This window comes from Microtus pennsylvanicus, chromosome 3 (assembly GCF_037038515.1).
Source record: "Microtus pennsylvanicus isolate mMicPen1 chromosome 3, mMicPen1.hap1, whole genome shotgun sequence".
In the NCBI taxonomy this organism is placed as follows: Eukaryota; Metazoa; Chordata; class Mammalia; order Rodentia; family Cricetidae; genus Microtus; species Microtus pennsylvanicus.
In genome coordinates, this window is record NC_134581.1 from 54,425,322 (window position 1) to 54,451,568 (window position 26,247).

Genomic DNA, 26,247 nt, shown 5'->3' on the forward strand with positions numbered 1-26,247 from the left:
CAAGCGGTGTTTGAGGCAGGAAGTGCTAATTTTGTTTTCATTTTGCTTCTTTGTCTTCTCAGAAGTAATTCAGTTTTGTTCGCTAGATTTGGGAGCAGCTAGAGGAGGGACCACTGTCTCTGACAGATGAGGATACTGTCTGAGCATCTACCGCTGAACCTCATTAACACAGCAGCCCCCATAAAAGCATTATTAGCTAATACAAATCAAATGCAACTAAAATTTTCTGTTCTGGAAAGGGAAATGCCCAATATGAAGAGGAAGCTGTTTGCATGACAAACTCAGGGAGTATTCCAAAAGAGCTGTCATTTTACTTTGTTCTGTGGGTCTAAAAAAGGCCTGTCCAAGGGACAGACTCCCTCAGATTCGTTAAGGGAATGCTTTAGGGAAGGTTCCTTTCGTCAGGTCTTTTAACTGACTTGGCCTTAGGGCCTGACTTCAAAGCCCTGCAGTAGCACAAGCTGTGTGCTTCTGTGCTGTACAATCCAGCTTTGTTCCTGCTGGTACCGGCCTGGGGATCCTCCCTACCCTTGTTTGTGACTCTGCACTGACCAACTGTGTTTTCACTGTGTGACCATTAGGCCAAGCATGACTAGTCTTATTTTTCAGCCTACCATGGAATATGGCTAAAATTTCTGTCCATGTGAGTTCCAGATTTAAACAACAACAACAACAAAACCTGAACTGTATTTCTGAGCAGCATTAGATAGAAAGTGTTATGTCTTCCTGGGTCTGTCAGGTGGGTTGGGAATGTCTAAGCTTCAGTTAACAATTTAGTCAATACCTCAAAGGAAGCCTAGAACCAGAGCTTGGATTTGGAGTTCCAATGTGGTGTGCTGGTCACTAGAATATACCCTGTCAGCATTTGAAATGAAAAGTCATCAGCTGAGAAACAGACATGCATTGGGGCAGATTTAAGAAATTATCTGTGTGTATCCATATCTATGTTGGTATCTTGTGGCTTGGGTATCATATTCCAGCAAGATTACAGTTATAAAAATTAATCCTAAACCGTGTGAACTTAGCCCTGAGGCCACCTGAGCAGCAGCAGTCTCAACTCTAGCAATGATTTGCCGATTACTGAGCTGGCTAACTAGCCAGCCTGTCTTCTTAACACCTGTGGAAGCAGAGGGACACCACATTCACTCTCTAGGTATGCTGAGTTGGATTTTAATGGTTCTATCTTATTCGGCGTATCTCTTTGTTTTCAGAGTCGGCCCCAGTCTCCAAAGAAAACCACATCCCTTTTTCCTATCAAAAATGGTTCCAAAGAAAATGGGATCCATGAAGAACAAGACCAAGAGCCACAGGATCTCTTTGCAGGCAAGTAGAGACTCAGAGTTTAAATACCTTCTAGTCACCTTTATTAAATTATAAATTATTAAAGTCAAAACCACCATACATATGCATAAGTTGTAAAGCTTCAGCCCAGCCCAGTACAATGGAGGTCTATGTCTGTGATCCCAACTCTTGGAAACTGAAGGCAGGAAGATCAGGAGTCCGAGGTCATCCAAAAAACTACAACAAAATTTCTAAAGAAACAAAACAAATCCTTTAAAAAAAAAAAAGCCAGGCAGTGGTAGTGTGCACATTTAATGTCAGCACTTGGGAGGCAGAGATAGGTGGTTCTCAGTGAGTTCAAGGCCAGCCTAGTCTACAGAGCAAGTTCCAGGACTGTTACACAGAGAAACCCTGTCTTGAAAAACCAAAATAAATAAATAAATAAAAAAGAAAGAAAGAACATGAGCTAAATTATTAAATGTTAGAAATGTGGTCAGGGGAATTATAGAAATACTGTATCAGCTGGGCAGTAGTGGCACACACCTTTAATATCAGCGCTTGGGAGGCAGAGGCAGGTGGGTCTCTTTGAGTTCAAGCCCAGCCTGGTCTACAGAGTGAGTTCTAGGACAGTCTCCAAAGCTACAGAAAAATCCTGTCTTGAAAAATCAAAAAGCAAATTAAAGATTTCTCTCCCTTTTCTCTCTCTTCTCCCTTTCCCTCATCACTCTGTGACCCAAGCTAGCTTCAAACTCATGGCATTCCTTCTGCCTCAGCATCCCAAGTCTAAGGTTATAAGCATGAAGCTTAGATTACATTGTACCCATATGATGCAGCATCCTTTTATATAGCTCAAGATGGCCTCAAACTCCCTATCATTCTGTTTTCCTACTTCAACGTCTTTCTTTTGTTTTTCTTTTTTTTAAAAATATTTATTTATTATGTGTACAATATTCTGTCTGTGTGTATGCCTGCAGGCCAGAAGAGGGCACCAGACCCCATACAGATGGTTGTGAGCCACCATGTGGTTGCTGGGAATTGAACTCAGGACCTTTGGAAGAACAGGCAATGCTCTTAACCTCTGAGCCATCTCTCCAGCCCTGTTTTTTGTTTTTCGAGACAGGGTTTCTCTGTGGTTTTGATTTTTTTTTTTTTTTTTTTTTTTGGTTTTTCGAGACAGGGTTTCTCTGTGGTTTTGGAGCCTGTCCTGGAACTAGCTCTGTAGACCAGGCTGGTCTCGAACTCACAGAAATCCGCCTGCCTCTGCCTCCCAAGTGCTGGGATTAAAGGCGTGTGCCACCACCGCCCGGCAAACGTTTTTGTTGTTGTTTGTCGTTTGTTTTTCGAGACAGGGTTTCTCTGTGTTGCTTTGGAGCCTGTCCTGGAACTAGCACTTGTAGACCAGGCTGGCCTCGAACTCACAGAGATCCGCCTGCCTCTGCCTTCCAAGTGCTGGGATTAAAGGCGTGCGCCACCATTGCCCCCTACTTCAACTTCTTAAGAATTTTTTTTTTTCATTCATGGTACTGGGAATTGATCCTGGTCCTCACATATATTAGGCAAGTGTCCTTTTGCTGAATTAGATCCCTAGCTATCTTAGTAAGGGTTTCTATTACTGTGGTGAGACAACACAACCAAAATCAACTGGGAAGGGAAGGATTTATTTTGATGACACTTCCATCCCACAGTCCATAATCACAGAGGGCAGAACCTGGAGGCAGGAGCTGATGCAGAGGCCGTGGAGAGTGCTGCTTACTGACTTCCTTCTCATGGCTTACTCAGCCTGCTTTCTTACAGAACCTAGGACCAGCCCAGGGATGACCCCATCCACAATGGATTGGGCCCACATCAAATACTAATTAAGATACCCTACAGTGTCTACACCCCAATCTTACAGAAGCATTATTCAGCTGAGGCTCCCTTCCCTAGGATGACCTTGCTCGTGTCAAGTCAGCATAAAAGCTAGACAGGACACCAGTCAGTTTTTGTTTGCTTATTTGGTTGAGAAAAGGGCTCACTAAATTGCTCAGGTGGACCTTAAATTGTCAGTCCTCCTGCCTCAGCCTCATGAGTAGCTAGATTTTAGGTCTGTGCTCTAGGCCTGGCTGGAGTGCTGGGGTCACAGGTACAACCTATGACACCCAGTTTTACCCAAAGGTTTTCAGTGAACAGTACACGCTTCACTTACTAACTTCATCTGTTGTGTGGGATCTCAGGTGGTGAACCTCCAATACAAGCTTGAGCTGGCTGTTTGTTCCAAAGACCTCACAACCTAACACACTCATTCGTTCCGTGTGCTGCTTCCTCTTTTATGTCCCCATGGCATGGTCTTTTACAGAAATGACTCGCTTTCAGTTGTCAGCACAGTAATCTAAACTCCTATGGTTCTGCCTAGCTCCCCTTTCAAGTCTAGAAAGAAAAGGAAGCAGCTTTCTCTGTAGTCCCCAAAACTAAACTGAACACGTAACAACAGTCAGACCCACAAGTGGATATTTATGTTTTTCTTTACTAAAAAGAAAAGCAATGAACTGGTTGGGGTTAGACCTTCTAGCTTTGTTGCTCCACATTGGAAGTGCATTTGCATAAGAAATTTTAATGTCTAAAAATGGTACAGAATGCTATTTTAGAAGTCATTTCTCCGGAACACTTAGAGAACGAGTTGTTCTGCTCACCTGCATTTTCAGAGAGGCGGCTCTTAAAAAGCAAATCTTCAGTTCTTACAGAGCAGATCTGGTGGCGCACGCCTTTAATCCCAGCACTCAGGAGGCAGAGGCAGGCGGATCTCTGTGAGTTCGAGACCAGCCTGGTCTACAAGAGCTAGTTCCAGGACAGGCTCCAAAACCACAGAGAAACCCTGTCTCGAAAAATCAAAAATAAATAAATATATAAAATCAGATCTTCATTCTGAAAACTGTTCTGATCAGAAGTGTTTTGAGGGGCTGTTACGCCCCTCCCCATTCTAACAGCATTTACAAACTATAGCTTAATCTGTTGGGATATAGCTAAACTGTCTTGTGATGAGTTCTTTTTGTTTGTTTTTGGTTTTTTGGGTTTTTTTTCTTTTTTTCTTTTTTTTTTTTTCGAGACAGGGTTTCTCTGTGGCTTTGGAGCCTGTCCTGGAACTAGCTCTGTAGACCAGGCTGGTCTCGAACTCACAGAGATCCGCCTGACTCTGCCTCCCGAGTGCTGGGATTAAAGGTGTGCGCCACCATCGCCCAGCTTGTTTTTGTTTTGTTTTGGTGTTTTGGTTTGGTTTTTCATGACAGGGTTTCTCTGTGCAGCCCTGAGTGTCCTGGAGCTTGCTCTGTGGTTAAGGCTGGCCTTGAACTCACAGAGATTCCCCTGCCTCTGCCTGCCAAGTGCTGGGATTAAAGGGATGGGCTACCAGTGCAGGCTGTGAATAGTTCTTGAACTGTCAGTGTAACTCATGTGTACCAAACTACCCTTCCCCAAGTGTTACTGTGTATTTTCTAATTGATACTTTTCCTGAGGCTTCCTCTGATGTGTGATTGCCGGTTCTGTCATGCTGTTTATAAAGCAGATAACCAAAGGTGCTGTCTTGTACAAACAACTAAAAACAAGAATAAATGAGTTTCAGGTAAGGTTTTAAGTGACCACTTCCAAGAGTAAAATTATTTAAGCATTTATTTTGGCTGTGGAGTCTTTTTGCTAGATCATTGTTTCTTTGACATAAGGTAGCCAGACAGTTGTGTCTGGGCAGAAGAGGGAGAGCTTGATCTACCAAACCCATGTTAATAACAGTCCCTTGGTGTTGTCTCTTTCGAGTCGTGTCAAAATTCCATGGCTCTTGTTTCTGTTGTGTTGGTGCTTGCCATTTTTCTTGTGGAAAACCCATTATTGACACTCATTTTAAAATATCAACTGTTCTCAGATGCCACAGTGGAGCTCTCCCTGGATAGTACACAGAATAACCAGAAAATGATGCCAGCCAAAACCCTTAGTTCTCATTCTCTGCAAGGAGCCACAAATTCTCCGAAACCGCAGCCAAGCTACGAGGAGGTGAGACTATGCACTGTTGGTCATCTTGCTTTTGTGTCTTAGGACTATGTGCTGCCAGTCTGGAGTTCATTTGGATTTGAACCTGAGTAAAGATTTACAGCTCCTGACGACCTCTGCTCCATGCACAGCCAGAATCCAAACAGGAACTCTTTCTTAGACAGCATAAAGGCTTTGCTGTCACTGGTGCTATTTACTGTCAGAAGCTCCCATAAACCTTGTTCTATTCCCTCTTTGCCCAAAAAAGGCCAAGTCTGCCAAAATCCTATAATTATTATCATGAAAGTAAGATTTTAAGGAATCGATGTGAAAGTGACCTGTGAACTGGTTCACATCTTAAACTGTGAGTATTGGTTCACTGGAGCTCCTGGAAATGGACAGATTGAACACTGAAAAGTACATCTTGACTTTGTTATACTGGCAGGTATTGAATGCTGTGTAATGTCTAGCCTTCTTTGTGTCAACTCTCTGCATTTTTCTTTAAAAGCTAGAGGAAGAAGAACAGGAGGACCAGTTTGATCTGACAGTCGGTATTACTGATCCTGAGAAGATCGGTAAGGTCCTTGGACTCTTGTGATGCTATAAGGGATCCTAACTAGCTAGTTTGGGAGGAGTAGCTTCTCCAGAGCTGAACCAGCAAAAGTGAAGTGCTTCATCAGTGTCTTTCCTGGAACTAAGCTTTTTAATCACATTACTTGGGGCCGGGCGATGGTGGCGCACGCCTTTAATCCCAGCACTCGGGAGGCAGAGGCAGGCGGATCTCTGTGAGTTCGAGACCAGCCTGGTCTACAGAGCTAGTTCCAGGACAGGCTCCAAAGCCACAGAGAAACCCTGTCTCGAAAAACCCAAAAAAAAAAAAAAAAAAAAAAACCCACATTACTTGGGATTTTTTTTTCTTATCTTTAGGAAGAAAAAAAAAATAGAGACATAAAATATAGTTATAATTTTTAAAAACTCAGACGGGGAGAGGTGGCTGGAGAGATGGCTCAACATTACGAGCACTTGACAGCTCTTCCAGAGGTCCTGAGTTCAATTCCCAGCAACCACATGATGTCTCACAACCATTTGTGATGGGACCAGATAGATTTCTTCCTTTGGTTTCTGGTGTGTGTGAAGACAGAGCACTCACATTCATAAATAAATAAATCTTAGAAAAACAAACAATTAAAACAGAGGTCCAGAAGATGACAGAAGGTCTAAGGACACCTGCAGCCAAGTCTGGCCCCTGAGTTTGATTCCCCAGGGCGCACATGTAGGAGAGAACCCACTCTGAGAGTTGTTTCTGACCTCTACATGTGTATCATGGGTGTGACCATGCCCACACTCATACCTATAAACACAAAATTAATTAATAATAAAAAAAAATAAGAAACCTCAAACAGGGGCTGGAGAGATGGCTCAGTAGTTAAGAGCACCCAGTTAAGAGTGCTTTTGTAGAGGACCCAGTGCCTAAAGTGGGGGACTCACAATGCCAGCTTCACCAGCAGGGTGTTTATGGGCATCTTGTTCAGTTCCTTCACCTCCCAGAAGAGGGAAGAGAAGACCAAAAAGAAAGTAGTGTTCCTGTTAAGGCACAGTGTAGTATAGGTAAAAGAAGGACCAGGGCTTTGGGTACATATCTAGGAATCTCTTGCCTGATAGTCTAGAGCTATGAATATTGTGTAACACATTAATTTTAAGCTTAGTTGCTAAAATCCTTAATAGAAATTACAAATGGGGCTGGGCGGTGGTGGCACATGCCTTTAATCCCAGCACTCGGGAGGCAGAGGCAGGTGGATCTTTGTGAGTTCGAGGCCAACCTGGTCTACATAGAGCTAGTCCCAGGACAGGCTCCAAAGCTTCAGAGAAACCCTGTCTTGAAAAGCAGGGGAAAAAATTTACAAATGGTACTAATTGTTTGAACAATTACTGCTATGATTTCGAACCAGGAGAGCAAATGTATTAGTTACCTAGATCTGCTGTAGTAAAGAACTTGAAGACTTAAAATGATAGAAGTAAGCTAAGGATGGTGGGTCACAACAGTATCAACCACACTCAAGTGCCTAGGTGGGAGTTTGAGACTAACCTGGGCTACAGAGTGAAAACCTGTCTCAAAACTTAGCAGTAGTGGTGCATGTCTTTAATCCCAACACTCAGAAGGCAGAAGCAGGTGGGATCTCTGAGTTTGAGGCCAGCATGGTCTACAGAATGAGTTCCAGGACAGCCAGGGCTACACAGAGAAAAGGAAAAGAAAACCTATCTCAAAAACAAAAACAAGAGATTTTCACACAGTTCTGAGGCAAGAAGCCCCCAAAATCAAGGTGTGGGAAGGCCACGCTCCTCTGACATCATGCTGTGGGCATGGCCATGCTTCTCTGAAACTGGAAGGGAAGGTAGGCCCTTGCCTGTGCTCTGCTTTCGAGTAGTTTGAGGTGTGCTTTGGCTTGAAGATGCATCATTACATTATCTTTATCCTCCCGCGTCATCCTGAGTTCCTGAGTGTCCCCACAGCATCAGTCCTCTAGGAATGTCTGTCTGAGTTGCCCTGTTTTTTTAAGGACACCCCTCATGTTGGACTTGATTCACCCTAATGGCCTCGTTTTAACTTCATTATATCTGTGAAGACAGTGTTTTCAATAAAGTCATGTTATGAAGTACTGACCCCACACTACAGATTAATTTAAACAGCTCATCAATCTCCAGGTGCTTTCATCCCCTTCTGTGTTGTCTGAATTCTTGGTTGTGTTGATTCCAAGAAACCAGCTAATTAAAACATCTTTCTATCCAGGACCCGATCTACCTTCCTTCCTTCTTTCCTTCCTTCCTTCCTTCCTTTTCTTTCTTTTGTTCTTTCTTATTTATTGTTTTTTTGAGACAGGGTTTCTCTGTAGCTTTCGAACCTGTCCTGGAACTAGCTCTTGTAGACCAGGCTGGCCTCGAAATCACAGAGATTTACCTATTCTGACTCTTGAGTGCTAAGATTAAAGGTGTGTGCCACCACCGCCCGGCCAGGGCCTATCTTTATAAACAGGTTCTGTTTGTGTGGGCTGTTTAGTCAACAGGCACGTCTCATTCCAGTACACATCTAAATAAATTAGAATTGTACACTTACCAGGATATCCTTTTTAGAGGCTTGGCAATTTGCATATGCTATTCCAACTTGGAAGTATTTTAGGAACTCTGTGTGCATTGTCAGACTGTCATGTGACCCGGGCACTTTCAGGGCTTGTGTACCTCTCTTCACACATGCTGCCATGGCTGCAGCAGTGTCTGGAGGCCCTGCAGGGTACCTAGAGGTCATGCTTGGCTAATGTCCTCTGTGGACATGCGCACTTAGACCCTTCCTTGTGGCTACTAAATTATGGAACTGGACGTGACTATTCTACAGTGGGTGGATTTTTGATTAAACTTAAGGTTTTTGTTGTTTTTCAAGGCAGGTTTCTCTATTTAACAGCCCTGGCTCTCCTGGAACTTGCTTTGTGGACCAGGCTGGCCTCAAATTTACAGAGATCTGCCTGCCTCTATCTGCTGAGTTCTGGGATTAAAGGTGTATTCCCCCAAGCCCAGTGCAAGAATTTTTTTTTTTAAGTGAGTGGTAAACAGTCTGAGTATCAGGCCATGTATTGTAAAGGTGGTCATCAATGTAAGGTAATTCCTTTAGTTTAGTTTCTAAACCCTGTTTTGCAACACCCCTTTTGGTAGGTATTGGTGAGATAAGACATGTATGTCTCCTATCTCTATATAATTTGCAGCTTCTATAATTTGCACCCAACACAGTGAAATGATGTTGCGGTGTGTGAACTCCGCTGGTCCAGTTCTACCTCTTCTTCCTGGCCCTCACTCCAGAATCAGATAAGAAGCAAAGGCAATGGGAATTGTTGACCAAGGCTTTCCTGGTTCATCAGAGAAAAGGAAAAAGAAAAAACAAAACAAAAAACCCTAAACCCCATGGTCCAGTGCTGGGGTTTTATCTGGATTCCAATATATGTCTTTTGGGGGCTTAGGAAGTCAATAGTGCCTTTATCTCCCTAAGTGGTCTAGGTCAGGACACTGCCACAGAGAAAAACAGTTGCTTGAATCCCGGATTATTTAACAGTCAAAGGCCTTTTCATAAAAATAACTCCTCCAGGAAAGGAAGATTTTTGTGACATCAGGCAGCCCAAGTGTCTTCCTGCCAGGCTCTTCGCTCTGAGTGAACGCGCTGGATCAGAGAGATCAGTGTCTCCAGCAGCAGTGGTAGGATCTCTGAAAGAGCAGAGCAAGCCTGGAGCTAGCTTAGGGCAGAACTGCTTGTTTCCTTTTACAGCAGTTGTTTCTTTCTCTTGCTTTATACAGCAAGAGAATTGTTTGGTTTTGGACAGATGTGTATAACCAGCCCAAATACTGGCATGGTAACAACTGATGAATTGTCAGTAGCCGGTGCTGCTTTATGGAGGGTATAAATGGAGCCTAGCTTTGGAAGAGGGGACTGACTCTCTTTCTAACTCATACTGGGGCCCAGCCAGCATCCGTGGGGGCATGTGTGCCACACAAGCCCCGAGACACAGGAAAAACTGAATTTTAGGATTACATATAAAGCCTGGAAATGAAACAAGCCTGTTTAATAGAGGGTTCCTGTAGCTATGGTCTAATAGAGGCTCTGTAGCTGTGGTCTACTTAAATGTTACTGGATCAGCTTTCCTTTCTTTAGTTAAAAGAATAATTCTCTCCTTTCTTATTCTCCCACAGGGGACGGTATGAATGCCTATGTAGCCTACAAAGTCACTACACAGGTGAGTTTCAGTGACATTGCTGATGCACCTCAGTAGACCTGGTTGTTCATACATAGGTTAACATTTAGATTATTCCTGGGCATCTTTTTGTTTGGTTGGGTTTTTTTTTTTCAATGAACTTTTCCTATTTACGCAAGCCATAGCAAGTCTACAGTGCCTTGGTAATCTTTTTTTATTTTATGTGCATGAGTGTTTTGCCTGCATGTATGCATGTGCATGCCTGGTGCCCACAGAGGCCAGAGAGAGTGTTAAATTAAAGCCCCTTGGAACTGGAGTTACAGATGGTTGTAACCTGCCATTTGAGTACTGGGAACTGAACTCAACCCAGATCCTCTGGAAGAGCAGCCTCCTAACCTCTTAACCTCTGAGCCATTTCTCTAGCCCCCTTGATAATCTTAACTAGGTACACCACAGTAGGCTAGTATTTCTTTTTTATTTCTTTTTGCTTTTCTTTCTTTTTTTTTTTTTTTTGAGATAGGGTTTCTCCGTAGCTTTGGAGTCTGTCCTGGAACTTCTCTGTAGACCAGGAGGCTGGCCTTGAACTCACTGAGATCCCCCTGTCTGCCTCCCAAGTGCTGGAAAAGCCAGAAAACTAATATCTCAATATGAAACTTTGCAAGGTTTAAAATGTGCATCATATCTGACTTTTACCCCATCACAGGAACTATGTGACTGGAGCTAGTTTAGTGGATTGCCTCAGATGAAAAAACTTTTCAGTTCTTGGACCAGGCAAGGTGAACCACATCTATAACCCCAGCACTAGGGAGGCAGAAGCATGAGGGTCAGGAGTTTGAGAACAGTCTGAGGTACTTAAAATGAGACCCTTTTTCAAAGAAACAAAAACTATGTATATGCAGCTGGGCAGTGCATATACACTCAGGAGGCAGAGGTAACTGGTGGACCCAATCCCTGTAAATTTTGCCCATCTGGTGAATATAGTTATGTCTCCGAATGTATTCCCTAGCTTTCCTGCCCCACCCCTTTTTTTGGAGACAGTGTTTCTCTGTGTAACATCCCTAATTGTCCTGGAACTAGCTCTATAGACCAGGCCGGCCTCAAACTCACAGAGATCCACCTACCTCTGCCTCCAGAGTGCTGGGATTAAAGGCGTGTGCCACCATTGCCCAGTTTACAGACATCTTTTTGTTTAATATTTACTTATTTTTTTTATTTTTTATTTTTATTTTTTTTGGTTTTTCGAGACAGGATTTCTCTGTGGTTTTGGAGCCTGTCCTGGAACTAGCTCTTGTAGGCCAGGCTGGTCTCGAACTCACAGAGATCCGCCTGCCTCTGCCTCCCAAGTGCTGGGATTAAAGGTGTGCGCCACCACCGCCAGGCTAATATTTACTTATTGTGTATACAGTGTTCTGCTTGCATATATCCTGCACACCAGGAGAGGGCACCAGATCTCATAGATGGCTAGGAATTGAACTCAGGACCTCTAGAAGAACTGCCAGTGCTCTTAACTGCTGAGCTGTCTTTCCACCCCTATCTATAGACATCTTATCTGATTTCTTCCTAGAAGCATTTCTCAGTGTGTCTTGTTTTGTTTGTCTACTTTGATTTTAGTAGCTGATACCCTTAATTAAGTCAATAAAGGCCAAGTTGGTTGCAGATGACCATTAGAATTCTTTTAACTAGAATTCAATGTTTCTTTGATTAGAGCAAGTGCTCTTTTTGTTTTTGAGACAGTGTCTCTCTACCTACCCCTAGCTGCCCTGGAATTTGCACTGTAGATCAGGCTGGCCTTGAACTCACAGATCCACCGACCTCTGCCTCCTGAGTGTTGGTACTAAAGGTGTGCGCCACTACCGCCTGGCTAGAGCAAGTGTTTTTAACCTAGGAATGAAGCTATATTTGAGTTTTATTGGTTGCCTTTATAGCCTCATCTACACCTGAGTATCCAAGTGTGCATATTCATGTGTATTCATATGGAAGTACAATAACATGTTGGGTGTGAGCCAGGCGGTGGAGGGTGGAGGCGCAAAAACTTTTATCCCAGGCAGAGGCAGGTGGATCTCTGTGAGTTTGAGGCCAGCCTGGTCTACAGAGCGAGTTCAATGACAGGCACCAAAGCCACAGAGAAACCCTGTCTTGAAAAAAAAAAAAAAAAGATGCTGGGTGTCTTGGTCTATTGCTCTGTCTTAACTGCCTTAGACAGGGTCTCTCACTGGCCTAAAACCTTGCCTTTTAGCAGAGTTAGTTGGCGAGAAGGCACCTGTCTCCATTCCCACCTCCCCAGTGCTGAGGTACAGCCAGGCACAACTTTTGTGTTTTGTTTTGTTGTTGTTCTTTGGTTTGGCTTGGTTTGTTTTGGTTTGGTTTTTTGGGGGCAGAGTTTCTCTGTCAGTCCTGGCTATCCTGGAGCTGGGTGTGTAGACCAGAATGGCTTTGAACTGAGGAAATCCTTCTGCCTCTGCCTCTTGTGAGCTGAGATTAAAGGCACACACCACCACACTCAGCCATGCCCAACTTTTTTGTGGACACTGAGGATTCAAACTGTTCCCTGTGCTTATCCATTGAGCCACCCCCACCAAGTCTCAATCCTATATTTTCTTATTTTTATTCACTTCAAATCATTACTCTAAGTAGGGTTTCTTTTCTTTTTCTTTTTCTCGAGATGGGGTTTCTCTGTAACTTTGGAGCCTGTCCTGGAACTCACATGCTGGCCTTGAATTCAGAGATCCGTCTGCCTCTGCCTCTTGAGTGCTGGGATTAAAGGCATGCACTACCACTGCCCGACCTAAGTAGGGTTTCTTAGATTCTCAGACTGAAAAAAAAAAAAAAGACTATAGCTTGGTGTTTAAGAGCCTGTCTATTTTCTAGGTGTCTAAAAGTCAGGGATCTGGGAAATCTGTTACCTTTGATGTTAGCGGGATAGATATTCACTCCTGGATTTGGAATGAAATTGCCATGTGATTTTTTTTTTTCCATCTCCCAAGACGAGCTTACCAATGTTCAGAAGTAAGCAGTTTGCAGTAAAAAGAAGATTCAGTGACTTTCTGGGTCTCTATGAGAAGCTTTCAGAGAAACACTCTCAGAATGGGTTCATCGTCCCACCTCCACCTGAGAAGAGCCTCATAGGTAAGCCTGTGGTTCTGAATCCACTTGAGTATTTTGGGGAATAGAGAAATGGGCGGCTATTTTTACATGTCCTCTAGTGTCAAGCCTTCAGCTTTGTAGCACTTTGTTCCCTTTTGAAACAGTCTTATTATCCCCCAGGCAGGCCTCAAACTCACTGTATAGACCCGGGAGGTCTTCATCCATCCCTTGATCTTTCTGCCTCAGACTCGTGAGTGCTAGAATTGCAGGCATGCATTAGGTAAACACTCTACCACTGAGTTACATCAGGACTGTTAACAATTGTTCTTCTCTCCAGATTGAAATTGCTTTGTAGACTAGGGGAGGAGCCTTCTTACTGCCATCAAGTGATTGTTGATCTATACTAAGAATCTCAGAACATTTTTTTCTATTATTTTTTGTTTGATTTTTGAGACGGGGTTTTATTTTATTTTTAATTTTATGTATATGGGGTTTTGCCTGCATACGTGTATGTATATGCACCAAGCATGTGAGTGCCTGAGTAGGACAGAAGAGGCTGTCAGATCCCTTGGAACTGGAGTTGTGAGCCATTCTGTGGGTGCTAGAACTCAGACCTGCATGCTTTGGAAGAGCAGACAGTACTCATAACCACTGAGCCATCACTCCAGACCCTCTCCCACTTTTTTTGAAAAAGGGTCTCACTATGTGGCCCTAGATGGCCTGGAACTCACAGAGGTCTCCTTGTACGTAACACCACACGTGCTTTTTTTTTTTCTTAAAAAAGGTGGGGGGCTGGATAGATGGTTGAGCGGTTAAGAGCACTGACTGCTCTTCCAGAGGACCCAGGTTCAATTCCCAGCACCCACATGGCAGCTTACAACTGTCTAAAGATCTAATTCCAGGGGATCTGACACCTTCACCCCAATGCACATTAAAAAAAAAGATAATAAACAATCTAAATCCCATAGTTATAGCCTCTAGAATGTGCAAAACTTAATTAGTAAAGAACTTTTGCTCCACCCCTGCTTTTAACCTAGAAATATCCTTAGATGGTGATGTGTTGAGTTGTCTTTGCTGCCTTCCTTCAAATGGAGCCTGTCCTGGAACTAGCTCTTGTAGACCAGGCTAGTCTCACACTCACAGAAATCCTCCTGCTTCTGCCTCCTGAGTGCTGGGATTAAAGGCATGTGCCCCCACCGCCTGGATCAAATGACTCTTTATAAGACATAGATTTGTCCTTTTACTGTTTCTGACTATTTTGTTTCTTAAATTCCATCCTAGGAATGACAAAAGTGAAAGTTGGGAAGGAAGATTCTTCCTCTGCAGAATTTCTTGAAAAAAGGAGGGCTGCTTTGGAAAGGTAAGTGCCTGCCAACCCAATGGTGGGTCACTGTAGAGTGGTGATTCACTGCATCAGTGGACATAGCTGAGGTGAATTACAGCCTCTCCTTCCTGTTCCTGATGGCTTTTCCCAAGTCCTACCTTCCCACCTCAGTCATAAGACATCTCTTTCCTCTCCCTCCTGACAGACAGTCACATTTCCTTCTGGCATCAGCCAGGGATGGTTCTGGAGTCTTTCTGATGAGTCAGTCAGCTACTTTTGGAAATGTGAAGAACGTGAAGTGTTTTGTTTGTTTTTAGTATTTATAATTTTTATGTGCACTGGTGTTTTGCCTATGTGTATGCTTGTGTAAGGGTATCCAGTCCTCTGGATCTGTAGTTACAGCCAGGTATGAGCCACCCAGTGGATGCTGGGAATTGAACTGGGGTCCTCTGGAAAAAAAAGTCAGTGCTCTTAACTACTGAACTATCTCTCCAGCCCCAAAATGAAGTTTTGAATAGTTACAAACAGGAATTTGCTTACGTGCCTTATCTGAGGACATTTTAAATAGTAAAAGACACAGGTCCAGACCAGCACTGTGTGACACCCCAAACCTAACCTGCTGGTGATTTTTACCCATCAGGTACCTTCAAAGAATTGTGAATCATCCTACCATGTTACAAGACCCAGACGTCAGGGAGTTTTTGGAAAAGGAAGAGGTTCGTATTATACAAAGTTCAACTTCATCATCCCTGTCTACCCTTAATAAAATGAAACAGGTTCATTTGACAAAGAAAACGCTGTAGCCAGTGAGTTTGTCCGCCAAAAGGGACAAGGATTTCCACTGCTCCAAAAGAAAAGAGCTCTACTGGTGTCAAACGGTGATCTCACTGAGTCTTGTAGAAAACAGTGCTGTGTGGCAGGGCCTTGGCTTGCACAAGTCACTGATGGGTTCACACTGAATGTGTCTGTGCTAGGAACCTGAGAGGCATTAGTTAGAATCCCGCCACCACAGACACAGAACTGCCGTATAGTGAAAGGGTTGATTGAAGTAGACAGGGTTGATTTGTTTTTTATAGACTATGCATAGACTATTCATGATTGTGAAAAATTGGAGACACTGCAGTCACAAATAACTGAAGAACTACATAAAATATATCCACACAGCAAACTCTTTTGACCACAAACAGAAAGTGTAAAGAAAAACGAGTATATGGAAACATCAAATAGCAAGCACACTCTAAAGCAGAAGTCACATGACCAGAGGAAAATAACATGATCTTAGAAAACTAAGATGACGAGACTGTCATTATGTTTTTGTTTTTAATTTAAAAAAAAATGTTACTATAATAAATGGGATTATTGTAATGAGATTTTTTTCCCCTTCAAAATGACTTTTTTGTTGTTGAAAATAATGTCAAAGCCTGAAGTCCTTTAATTCTACCTCTGGATAGTTCTTTTTTTTTCTTTAAGATTTATTTATTTATTTATTTACTATATATAGTATTCTACCTGCATGTATGCCTGCAAGCCAGAAGAGGGCACCAAGTCTCATTATAGATGATTGTGAGCCACCATGTGGTTGCTGGGAATTGAACTCAGGACCTCTGAGAGGGCAGCCTGTGCTCTTAACCACTGAGCCATCTCTCCAGACCCCCTCAGGATATTTCTAATCTATTCTTGCTCACTTGATAATCCCAGAGCAGCGACTGTCTTTGAAGACCTTTGAGCTGTCCTGTGCTGCAAAATGTTTATTACAATGAGGAACATGTAGCCGGGCGGTGGTGGCGCACGCCTTTAATCCCAGCACTTGGGAGGCAGAGGCAGGCGGATCTCTGTGAGTTCGAGACCAGCCTGGTCTACAAGAGCTAGTTCCAGGACAGGCTCCAAAACCACAGAGAAACCCTGTCTCGAAAAACCAAAAAAAAAAAAAAAATATGAGGAACATGTCTGCCCACTGGATGCCAGCAGCACTCTCTCCCCATCTGGAACAACCACACTCTCTTTCAGATACTGTCAAATGTGCTCTGGAGCAGAAGGCCTCAAGAAGTACTGAATGACATCCTGAACACCTAAGCCACCTAAGAAACTGATTTTGTAACACAGTTTTACTATGTAAAAGTGGCTCCATGTAGAATATGCCCACCAGGCAGGCGGTGTGGTGCATGCCTTTAATCCCAGCACTGGGGTGGCAGAGGCATCAGATCTCAATGAGTTTGAGGCCAGTCTGGTCTACCAAAGGAGTTCCAGGACAGCCTGGGCTGTTACAGAGAGAAACCTTGTTTCAAGAAAACAAAAAAAGAATATGCCCCTATCTTGTACTTTGCTTTACTGTGGAAACTCTCAAAGTTGTGAGTCCCCTTCTTGTAGAGTGTGCTAATCTAAAGGTTTCTCTACATGAGCATATGTCACCACGCCCTGCAGGAGCCTTTTACTTTAACAAAGGAATTCAGTGTTCTGCCAGGAAAAGTGCTTGCCCTGGATTCCTGAAGACCTGAGTTAGGTCTATGCAGAGGTGAAAGGAGAAAACTGACTCCACAGAGTTGCCCTTTGACCTCTGTAGGTGTGCTCTTGCACATGCATACACACACAAAATCATTTTAAAATGTTACAAAATAAAGGGCCTGGCAGTGGTGGCACACGCCTTTAATCCCAGCACTCAGGAAGCAGACACAGGTGGATCTCTGTATTTGAGGCCAGCCTGGTCTACAGAGCAAGTTCCAGGATAGCCAGGGATACACAGAGAAACCCTGTCTCAAAAACAAAAGACAAAACAAAGCAAAACAATAATAATAAAATAAAGTAATGCTTAGTATTTAAGTAGCTCACACCTGGATGGGCAGACAGTCCCGCTGTGAGGTTGCCTAGCCATACAACACTCTCCGTCTGCTTTCTTTCTACGAATAACATCAAAAGCTGAAATTCTTATTGATTTTTCTGCCATGGGGCTTTGATTTTTGTTTCTGCACATTAGATTGCTATAACTTCTTTAGAATACAAGACTACAGTTCGAATAACTTGTTTGACACGTTTTGGGCATGCCATCTGATGCATACTAATTCTTCTGAACCTAAAATAGGGGCAGCAGATAACTTGCCATCCCCGCCTTCTTGGTCTTGTAGCTGCCACGTGCCGTGGGTACACAGGCTTTGAGTGGTGCTGGTCTCCTTAAGATGTTCAACAAAGCTACAGACGCAGTCAGCAAGATGACCATCAAGATGAATGAGTCGGACATTGTGAGTAGCTGTGCCCCTCAGATGCCCTGAGAAGTCCTGATATTTCTGAGATGGTTTTCCTTTCAATTGAAAGAACAAAAACAAACAACAAAAACAGCCCCTGAAGAAAAGGTGCTCCCTGCACTGTATGAAACATTTTCAACCCAGCTCTGGGCTTGTGTGTTTTCAGTGGTTCGAGGAGAAGCTCCAGGAGGTGGAATGCGAGGAGCAGCGCCTACGGAAGCTGCATGCTGTGGTAGAGACTCTAGTCAACCACAGGAAAGGTAACCGCTGGCTCGGAAACCCCCTGGACAGGGGACAGCAGTGTCTGTAGTGGGCTGGAGATGAGAGGCATCATGTTCCCAACGCTCAGCCGTCCAAGGCGAAATTCTCAGCCCACCTGTTGCTTGATGTTCTGATAAACATGCTCTGCCCTGATCTCCTGGCAAGGAACATGACTCAAAGCACTATGGGCAGTGGGTGGAGGGAGCCTGCCTAGAGACATCTGCTCTTGTTGATGGGAGTTGGTGACTTGCATCTGAAATAATAGTGCTTTTGTTACATGGTCATGCTAGCAAGGTGTAAACACAGGGAGGCCATCTGTGTCTTCTTTCTTCCCTTCCTTTAGTGAGCTTTGCTTCACTGGGAACTACTTTCTTTCTGTGTCCTAAACATACTGGTAACAAGAAATCTAAAAGACCATTAGCATGAAGGCAGCGTAAGGGCTGACAAGCCATGACGTGGCTGAGAGGACAGATTTGGACCCTCCCGCCATGAGAAGAAAAAGAGTATGGCTACAGGGACTGTGAGACCTGCAGAGCCTGAGGTATTGACTGGCCCTGTACAGAAAGTTTGCTCTGCTCTAAAAAGTGAGAGTGCCGGGCGGTGGTGGCGCACACCTTTAATCCCAGCACTTGGGAGGCAGAGGCAGGTGGAGGTCAGCCTGGTCTACAAGAGCTAGTTCCAGGACAGCTAGGGCTGTTACGCAGAGAAACCCTGTCTTGAAAAAAGAAAAAAAAAAAAAAGCGAAAGGGTCTGGGTGTGTGTGTTTGTGTGTCTGTATGTATATCTGTGTATATGCGTGTGACTGTGTGTGTGTGTGTCTGTGTATGTATGTCTGTGTGTATGCGTGTGGCTGTGTGTGGGTGTGTGGAGCACATAGGCAGTTCATGAGCTTAAACCCCAGAGCCACTCCTTCCCTTGACCTCTTTCATGAACTGATAGCTGGCTCTCCAGGAATGCTGGAGCTGCAGCCTTTATTCAGGTGGCCAGACCTAGTCACACGTGGACAGCAGGAGCTTTCCCTCCCAGTCCTGTGACCAACTCAGGCCACTTTTCCTTCACTGAGTTGGGTGACTGGGCGCAGGACGCTCAGCTGTCAGACACACAGGGGCCAGAATTGCCAAGACATGCTTCACAGGGTCCTCTTGTCTCTTTCCTGAGATTCCAGAGGCCTCTGCTGTCTTTGCTTCCTTCCAGAGCTAGCTCTGAACACAGCCCAGTTTGCCAAGAGTCTTGCCATGCTCGGGAGCTCTGAGGACAACACGGCCCTGTCACGAGCTCTCTCCCAGCTGGCTGAGGTGGAAGAGAAGATCGAGCAGCTCCACCAGGAACAAGCCAACAATGACTTCTTCCTCCTTGCTGAGCTCCTCAGTGACTACATTCGCCTCCTGGCCACTGTCCGAGTAAGCTTCGCTTCCTTGCCCAGGTGTCACCTGCTCTCCACTTCCTAAGAAAAGTTTATCTCACTTTAGCTTAGGAGTGATTGTCACTTCTACTTTTGAAAGGACCCTGTAGACCCCAGCAATCACTTAAACTAGTCAGTTACCTCCTGATATTCTGAGGCCCATAGCAGCCCACTCTTAAATTTCCCTTAATGTTGAGGACAGGCAGTATTCTCCGCGCACCTTTCTCCAAGCAAGGCTTATTACAGACTGCTGCTTGGCCCCTGGAGCAGTGAGTGACTCTTCAGTCCTTTGGTCTTTGCCCTGATAAGAGCTCTTGCTGGCTTCCACTTGTCCTTCCAGTGTGACCAGTCAGGTAATGACACAGAACTGGCTTGGAGTTGCATGGAGGAGTGTGGCCCAGGTGCTGAGAGAGCTTGCCACCGGAGCCCTCCTTGTGCTGTGCTGGCCTCACTGGTGGCAACACTGCACGCTGCCCTTTGGGTCAAACACCTCACTTCTCTTGATGACCAGGGTGTCTGTTTCCAGAGCTCTCAGATCAGTTAAGGAAGCTTGACTGGGCAGTCTTAGCTCTTTGCATGGCCTCCCTGATGGAGGAAGAAACCTAGAGGAGCACTGTTAGGACCTGATTCTGCACGGTATCAGGTTGCATGAGCCGCAGCCTACTCCTCGCCCTCAGCACATCTCCCACTGTGGAGCTGCCCACTGGGTTCTCACTTCCTTGCGGTCACAGCTGCCAAATGTAGAAGCCTGTGACCTGCTCCTTGTCCTGCTCCTTGGTTGCTGCTAACTCCAGAGAGATAAGCTTGAAAAGGACCTGCTGTGGGATTCTTAAAACCAGTTAGACTACTCGGGCTGGAGAGCCATCCTGGGGAAGGGCTGTCTGAGCAAAGCTTTCTATGAGGAGGATTTTTTTAGGGCCAGGGATTCCCAAGAGAGCACAGCTTTTGGATATGACTCCAGGCAGGGTAAGCCGGTGTGAACAGGGTAGAGAAGACAAGCCTGGTTCTTGAGAATGTAGAACTAGGAGCAGGGCTTTTCTCAGAGCACCTGTGCACCCCCTCCTGTTGTGAGCTAACGGTGAGAATGGAGAAATGAGCAAAGGTTTCTTTTGTGTCCTTCCCTGAACCCCTCTTAGAGCCGTGGGATAGGCTTAAAGCCTTTCTCAGATATGGAGTCACCGTTTACCTGAACTTTCAACATTGATGTGCTAAGAGATTTCACAAGCCAGATGTGGGAACACATGCCTGTAATCCCAGCATTTGGGAGGCTGAGGCAAAAAGATCATGGTAAATTCCAGACCAGCCTGTGCTACATAGTGAGTTCACTGGATACAGAGTGAAGCCTGTCTTGAGAAACAAAAGAAACTGCAGCCGCAGCAGGGCTGGGGAAGGTGAATTTGGCGACACTGCACTCTACATTCACTAGGGCTGATGTTTTGGCCCAGGTGTGAGCTGAGGAAGCCTAGGAGACATGCAGGGAACCTTTGTAGGGAATGGTTATGTGGACTGTCTTTGGAAGCCCATAGCATATAGGTGGGATGGGAGATGGTTAGGCCAACAACTGAGCTTCTCTGAAAATGCTAATTCTGTTTAAAAGACTAGAAACAGGAAGCCAATCATGACTTTTGGAGAGCTTCTCACAGGCCTTGATAGCCTAGAGCAGGCAGGTGACTCGTGTGGATGGGAGGAAGGCCGTAGGTAGGTCATGTGACCATTTTAAGTGTTTATGTAAAGAATCCTTAAGCTGCCAGGATGGTGACTCATGCCAGCACTTGAGACTGAGGCACAAGGCTCAGGAGTTCAGTGTCTTCCTCAGCTATGTAATGAGACCAGGCCTGCCCTGCTACCTGAGACCTTGTCTCAAAAGGAAAAAAGTCCTTCTGTTACCAAGTGTGTCATTGGTGTCAGTTGAAAGGCTACTTCTTGACTCACAGCTCCAGAGCTGTGCAAGGTCCTCGCTTCAGGTTTCAGCACCTGCTTGTCTCCCCAGTACTCTGCCTTTGTGTGAACATCTGCTGTAATCCTAATACAATGATGGCTTTTCCAGAAGAAATGGTCCTTAAGAGCAGGACTGTGTGTTTCAGCTCCCGCTGTGTTCTTAGCTCCTCGCGTGTGGCAGACTTGGGGAAAGTGTATAGACTCATGGTCTGACTTGGTTGAGATAGGCAGTCTAGAAACTTCATTAGTGTCAGGTATAGACATCAGGCTGCCCACTGTGCCCCCAGCCATCCAGCCCCGAGTAGCATGGCACTGGCCCACTGGAAGCTTGAAAAGGGCCTGATCCAAGCTTGTGCTTTTAGACATTAAATGCCCCAGCTGGGCACCAACAGTGGCTGCAGAACCTACCTTTGCCAGTGCTTCCCTGGCACAACTGCTAGGAGAGCTTCCCTGTAAGGCAGAGTCAGCCAGGGCTACCAGAGAGCTGGCTGTGCTCCTCCCAACTGCCCTCCCCCATAGGCTGCCTTCGACCAGCGCATGAAGACATGGCAGCGCTGGCAGGATGCGCAAGCCACGCTGCAGAAGAAGCGGGAGTCTGAGGCGCGGCTGCTGTGGGCCAACAAGCCTGACAAACTGCAGCAAGCTAAGGATGAGATTACAGAGGTGAGCTCCCCATCTGAGTTACCCCAGGGTGCCTCCGTGAATACTGCTCCCATCCTGACCAGATGCTTGGGAGCCTACAGCAGGCAAGAGAGATAATTTAAAGAGCCAGGGCTCCTGGGCAGGTCTCTGAGACAACTTCAGAGCAGCCTTGAGGCCTGGCTCTCCACCACTCTGCTACCCTCCCATTATCTATCTCTCTGTCTCTCTCTGTCTCTCTCTCCCTATCTATCTATCTTTTTTAATTTGCGTGTTTCTGGGTGTTTTCCTGCATGTGTGTCTATGCACAGTTTACCTCCATAGTACCTGAAAAGGACAGAAGAGAGTGTTGGATACCTAGGGACTTGTGAGCCACCATGTGGGTGTTGGGATTTGGACCTGGATCCTCTGGAAGAGCAGCCAGTGCTCTTAAACCCTGAGATAGCCCTAGCTCCTTGCATGAATCTTTGAAAGGCCCCACACGTAAGGTGACTCAGATATGCCCCACACACCAGGCAAGAACTAAATTATGTTTTCTTGACTCTGCTTTTGAGTTCCTAAGTCAGAGGCTGCTGTGGTACTAGAGTTTTCCACAGACCATGCTTGGCTGAGGCACATGGCTCAGTCCAACCATCCCACAGTGGTCTCCTGGACTGTGCTATGCAGTGTACAATCTCTTGTATGTCTGTCTCACCCTTCCCAAAGGGACAGACAGATGGAAGGATCCACTAAGGTCTCCCGTAGAATTGCACCTGATATTAAATGATTCTGCATCACCAATTTCAGGTTTTTTTGTTTTGTTTTGCTTTGTTTTCAAGATAGGATTTCTCTGTGTAGCCTTGGCTGTCCTGGAACCCACTCTATAAACCATGCTGGCTTCGAACTCAGAGATCAGCTTGCCTCTGCCTCCCAAGTTCTGGTGTTAAAGGCTTGTGCCACCACCGCCCCGCCCTATTATCTTTACTTGTGGTAATGGATCTCGAACCCAGTCTCTCTCTCTCATACATACTAGCCAAGAATTCTGCTCCTGCAGCTGTATCCCAGACCGTAAGCAAACCTTTCTTTCCTCTTGCCAGTGGGAGTCTCGGGTGACTCAGTATGAAAGGGACTTTGAAAGGATCTCAACAGTTGTCCGGAAAGAAGTGATTCGATTTGAGGTGAGATAGAATCTGAGCGGCCTTCTCCGTGTCTGTTGTGTCTGCACTTGTATGCTAGTTCCTGAGGCATGGTGGCTGTCTTAACGTCTGCTGCTGGACCAGCGCAAAGCCAGTAGCTGCTGTGTGTTCTTTCGCTCCACCGCCCTCTCCCTGCCCTCTAAGAAAGCTTGCCGAGCTGTGGCAGAGGCCATTTGGCTGGAAACCCCAGCTGTTTGAAGCTGCTGGCTCTACTTTCCAAGGCTGTGCTTGACCTTGGCCAGCAGTAAACCCCACCACCCCACCAAAATGGAAAGGAACACCTGTCTGGGGGGTCAGTGTAGAATCCTGTTTCCTATAGAAAGAGAAATCCAAGGACTTCAAAAACCACGTGATCAAGTACCTGGAGACACTCCTGCATTCCCAGCAGCAGGTACGTGTGTATGTAATTATGCACAGCCCTCCCCGTCGCCTGCCCCAATGACAGCTGTCTCCACGGCTTTGGTGACTAGATGTGGGGTCATGCTTCTGAGGGAGGAGGCTCTGCTGCAGTTGACTTTTGCAAACAGGCCCTTTCTCAGTCAGGGCCCTTTGCTAAGCATGACGGTACATCTCCATTGCCCTCTTTACCCATGGGCCATCTCTTCTCTCACCGCAACTATAGTTCCTATGCCCACCCTGTGGCACTATCTGAGACTAATCCCTCTGTGGAACAGTGGTACCATCGTGAGGTGCAAACAGAGCTGCGGTCTTCAGAGATTGCCTTTGGACTTGGGACAGAAACTGATGCCTTCTTAAGTCTAGAGGAAGGAGGCACAGTGTAGCTGTATCTGCCCCACAGGCCTTCCTTCTGGGTGGCTGGTGCATGGGGCATGCCATTGCTCTGAACTGGTATCCTCCTAGGCTAGCTCAGGCTCTGCCACTAGACGGGGGAACTTGCTTACTGTCTCCCCACTTTTTTGCAGCTGGCAAAATACTGGGAAGCCTTCCTTCCTGAGGCGAAGGCCATCTCCTGAGGGACCACGGATACCAGAGCCCACCTGTGTGACGCTGCCTTTTTATACTCTGTCCTCCTCCCCCTCCATGGACCCCAACTGATGCACCCTGCCTTGGCTGGACTTAACTCTTCCACTCTGCCCCACAAACGAACTCTTCCCAGTTACTCTAACCAATATTTCATTTAGCTTCCACATATATTTTCTTACCTAAGAGAATAGTTTCCTGCTTTAAGCAAAAGACCTACAATAGGTGGTGGATATAGGTTAGGGGTGGAGTGTTGATATAAATATATAAATACAAATGTATATTTTTCAGGCTGTGGTTTAGGAACTGGGAATAACGTTTTCTGTTACTCCTGATGGTGCCATGAAAGATTATGTAATAAAATATTTGAAAATGAGGTCACAGGACTCAGTGTGGTTGCACTTTTTCCTTTCTGCTGGGAAGCAGTCAGAAGGAGGTCTAGAGCACTCCTAACCCAGTGTGGCTGGGTAGTAGGTTCGCTCACAGACACACAGACACTCACATGGCCTTTGCTGCCTTCCTGTGGGACTGGAGTTCCTTGCCTACTGGCCTCAACTCCCAGCTCAGAGTGTCTTAGTCCACTTGAGTCTTTTCCTAAGCTAAAGTCTGTTCTATGAGGGAGGCCCTTGGTCTTCTAACCCTGCCTCCCTAGGCCTGAAGCACTGTCTGGCCTATCCTATGTTCTTTTTTTTTTTTGTTCTTTTTTTTTTTGGTTTTTCGAGACAGGGTTTCTCTGTGGCTTTGGAGCCTGTCCTGGAACTAGCTCTTGTAGACCAGGTTGGCCTCGAACTCACAGAGATCCGCCTACCTCTGCCTCCCAAGTGCTGGGATTAAAGGCGTGCGCCACCATCACCCGGTTCCTATCCTATGTTCTAATCCTATCTAAACCTATCCTCATGCTGGGGGGAGAGGTGTGTTCAGCAGCTGCTGAGCCAGTACTTGTCAGTTTGTGGAGGGTGTGGGTCCAGTCCCCAGCACTACCCAAAAGAAAGCTGCGCCACCCTCAGGCTGAATAAGGTGATAAGGGCTGGCTGCTTTAACCCTGAAACTGGGTAATCCCAGAGCCTTTCAAAATTCAGAGAAGCTTTCCCCATGTTCCTGGGATCAGAGAAGCTTTCTCCATTTACCTGGGAGAGAGCCGTCCCCGACCCTCGTGTGTGAGGGTGCTTGCTCGCTCAGGTCTCAGACCAGTCATTGCCGGGGCCCTCCTGCAGCTGCCTCAGTGGCACCAGCTAGAAAGGAGTTGGAGGCCCCTCAGTGAGAAAAAAGAGCAGAGCGGCTGCTGTGGGAATCCTACTATCCAGCCTCCCAACCTCCACAGATGTCCCCCTCCCCAGAGGCTCCAGGACTTGCTGCTGGGACAAGGTGGGTGGCTAAGGCTCGGGAACACAGTGCTTTAACACTGGCACCAGGGGAGGTGCTAGTGCTGCAGCCGATGACTGTGCACCAAGTATTTTGTATCCTGCCTTTACCATTCAACATCAGGGATGTCACAAGCATTTTCCCTCCACCTCTTTATATAGCTTCACAAATTTCATTGGTAACTAATTAAGGCTTCCATGAAGACTGGGTGTGGTAAAGATATCTAACACTCTGAGTTCAAAACCAGCCTACTCTACACAGTGAGCCGAGACGCCGTCTGAAACAAACAAAACAAACAGACTTCCATGGAGTACTGCAACTCAGATTCAACACTCACTGCTGGGTCTTGGTTGAGGAAGGAAATATTGGGTAACTTAATATAATTTCAAAAAGAACTTGTATATTCTTTATGAAAATTCCCGTTGTTGACATTTTACCCCACTTGCTGGTTTGAGTGTTTTTGTTTGAGTCAGACTCTCATGCAGCCCAAGCTGGTTTTGAATTTGTTGGGTAGCCAAGCTTGCTCTTAGATACCTGATTCTCCTCCCTGAGCCTCCCACGTGCTAGGATACATGTTCACCAACATATCTGACCCATTTAATCTGAAGTATTTACATGTATTTTCTGAGTCATTTGAGAGTTGCTGCCATGAGCAGTTATCCCCAAATTTCAGTATGTGGTTCCATAAGAACAAGACTGTCCCATCATAATTTAAATAAAGTTATCAAAATCAGCCAGGCAATGGTGATACATGCCTTTAATCCCAGCACTTTGGAGGTAGAGCTAGGTGGATTTCTGTGAGTTGGAGGCCAGCCTGCTTTACAGAGTGAGTTTCAGGACA

General features: G+C 45.6%; 1 protein-coding gene across 1 annotated transcript in view; it reads left to right on the forward strand.

Moving 5' to 3' along the window:
- Positions 1-24,420, forward strand: part of Snx1 (sorting nexin 1) — a 35,913-nt gene extending 11,493 nt beyond the window's left edge. The window contains exons 2-15 of the mRNA XM_075965435.1: positions 1,212-1,323; positions 5,171-5,298; positions 5,783-5,849; positions 10,003-10,046; positions 12,989-13,130; positions 14,370-14,448; positions 15,053-15,128; positions 17,532-17,645; positions 17,815-17,908; positions 19,104-19,309; positions 21,769-21,912; positions 22,965-23,045; positions 23,383-23,454; positions 23,987-24,420. Coding sequence (XP_075821550.1) covers positions 1,212-1,323; positions 5,171-5,298; positions 5,783-5,849; positions 10,003-10,046; positions 12,989-13,130; positions 14,370-14,448; positions 15,053-15,128; positions 17,532-17,645; positions 17,815-17,908; positions 19,104-19,309; positions 21,769-21,912; positions 22,965-23,045; positions 23,383-23,454; positions 23,987-24,037 — 1,410 coding nt within the window. The 3' untranslated portion in view covers positions 24,038-24,420. The remainder of the gene's footprint in view (positions 1-1,211; positions 1,324-5,170; positions 5,299-5,782; positions 5,850-10,002; positions 10,047-12,988; positions 13,131-14,369; positions 14,449-15,052; positions 15,129-17,531; positions 17,646-17,814; positions 17,909-19,103; positions 19,310-21,768; positions 21,913-22,964; positions 23,046-23,382; positions 23,455-23,986) is intronic.
- The last annotated feature ends 1,827 nt before the right edge of the window (positions 24,421-26,247 follow it).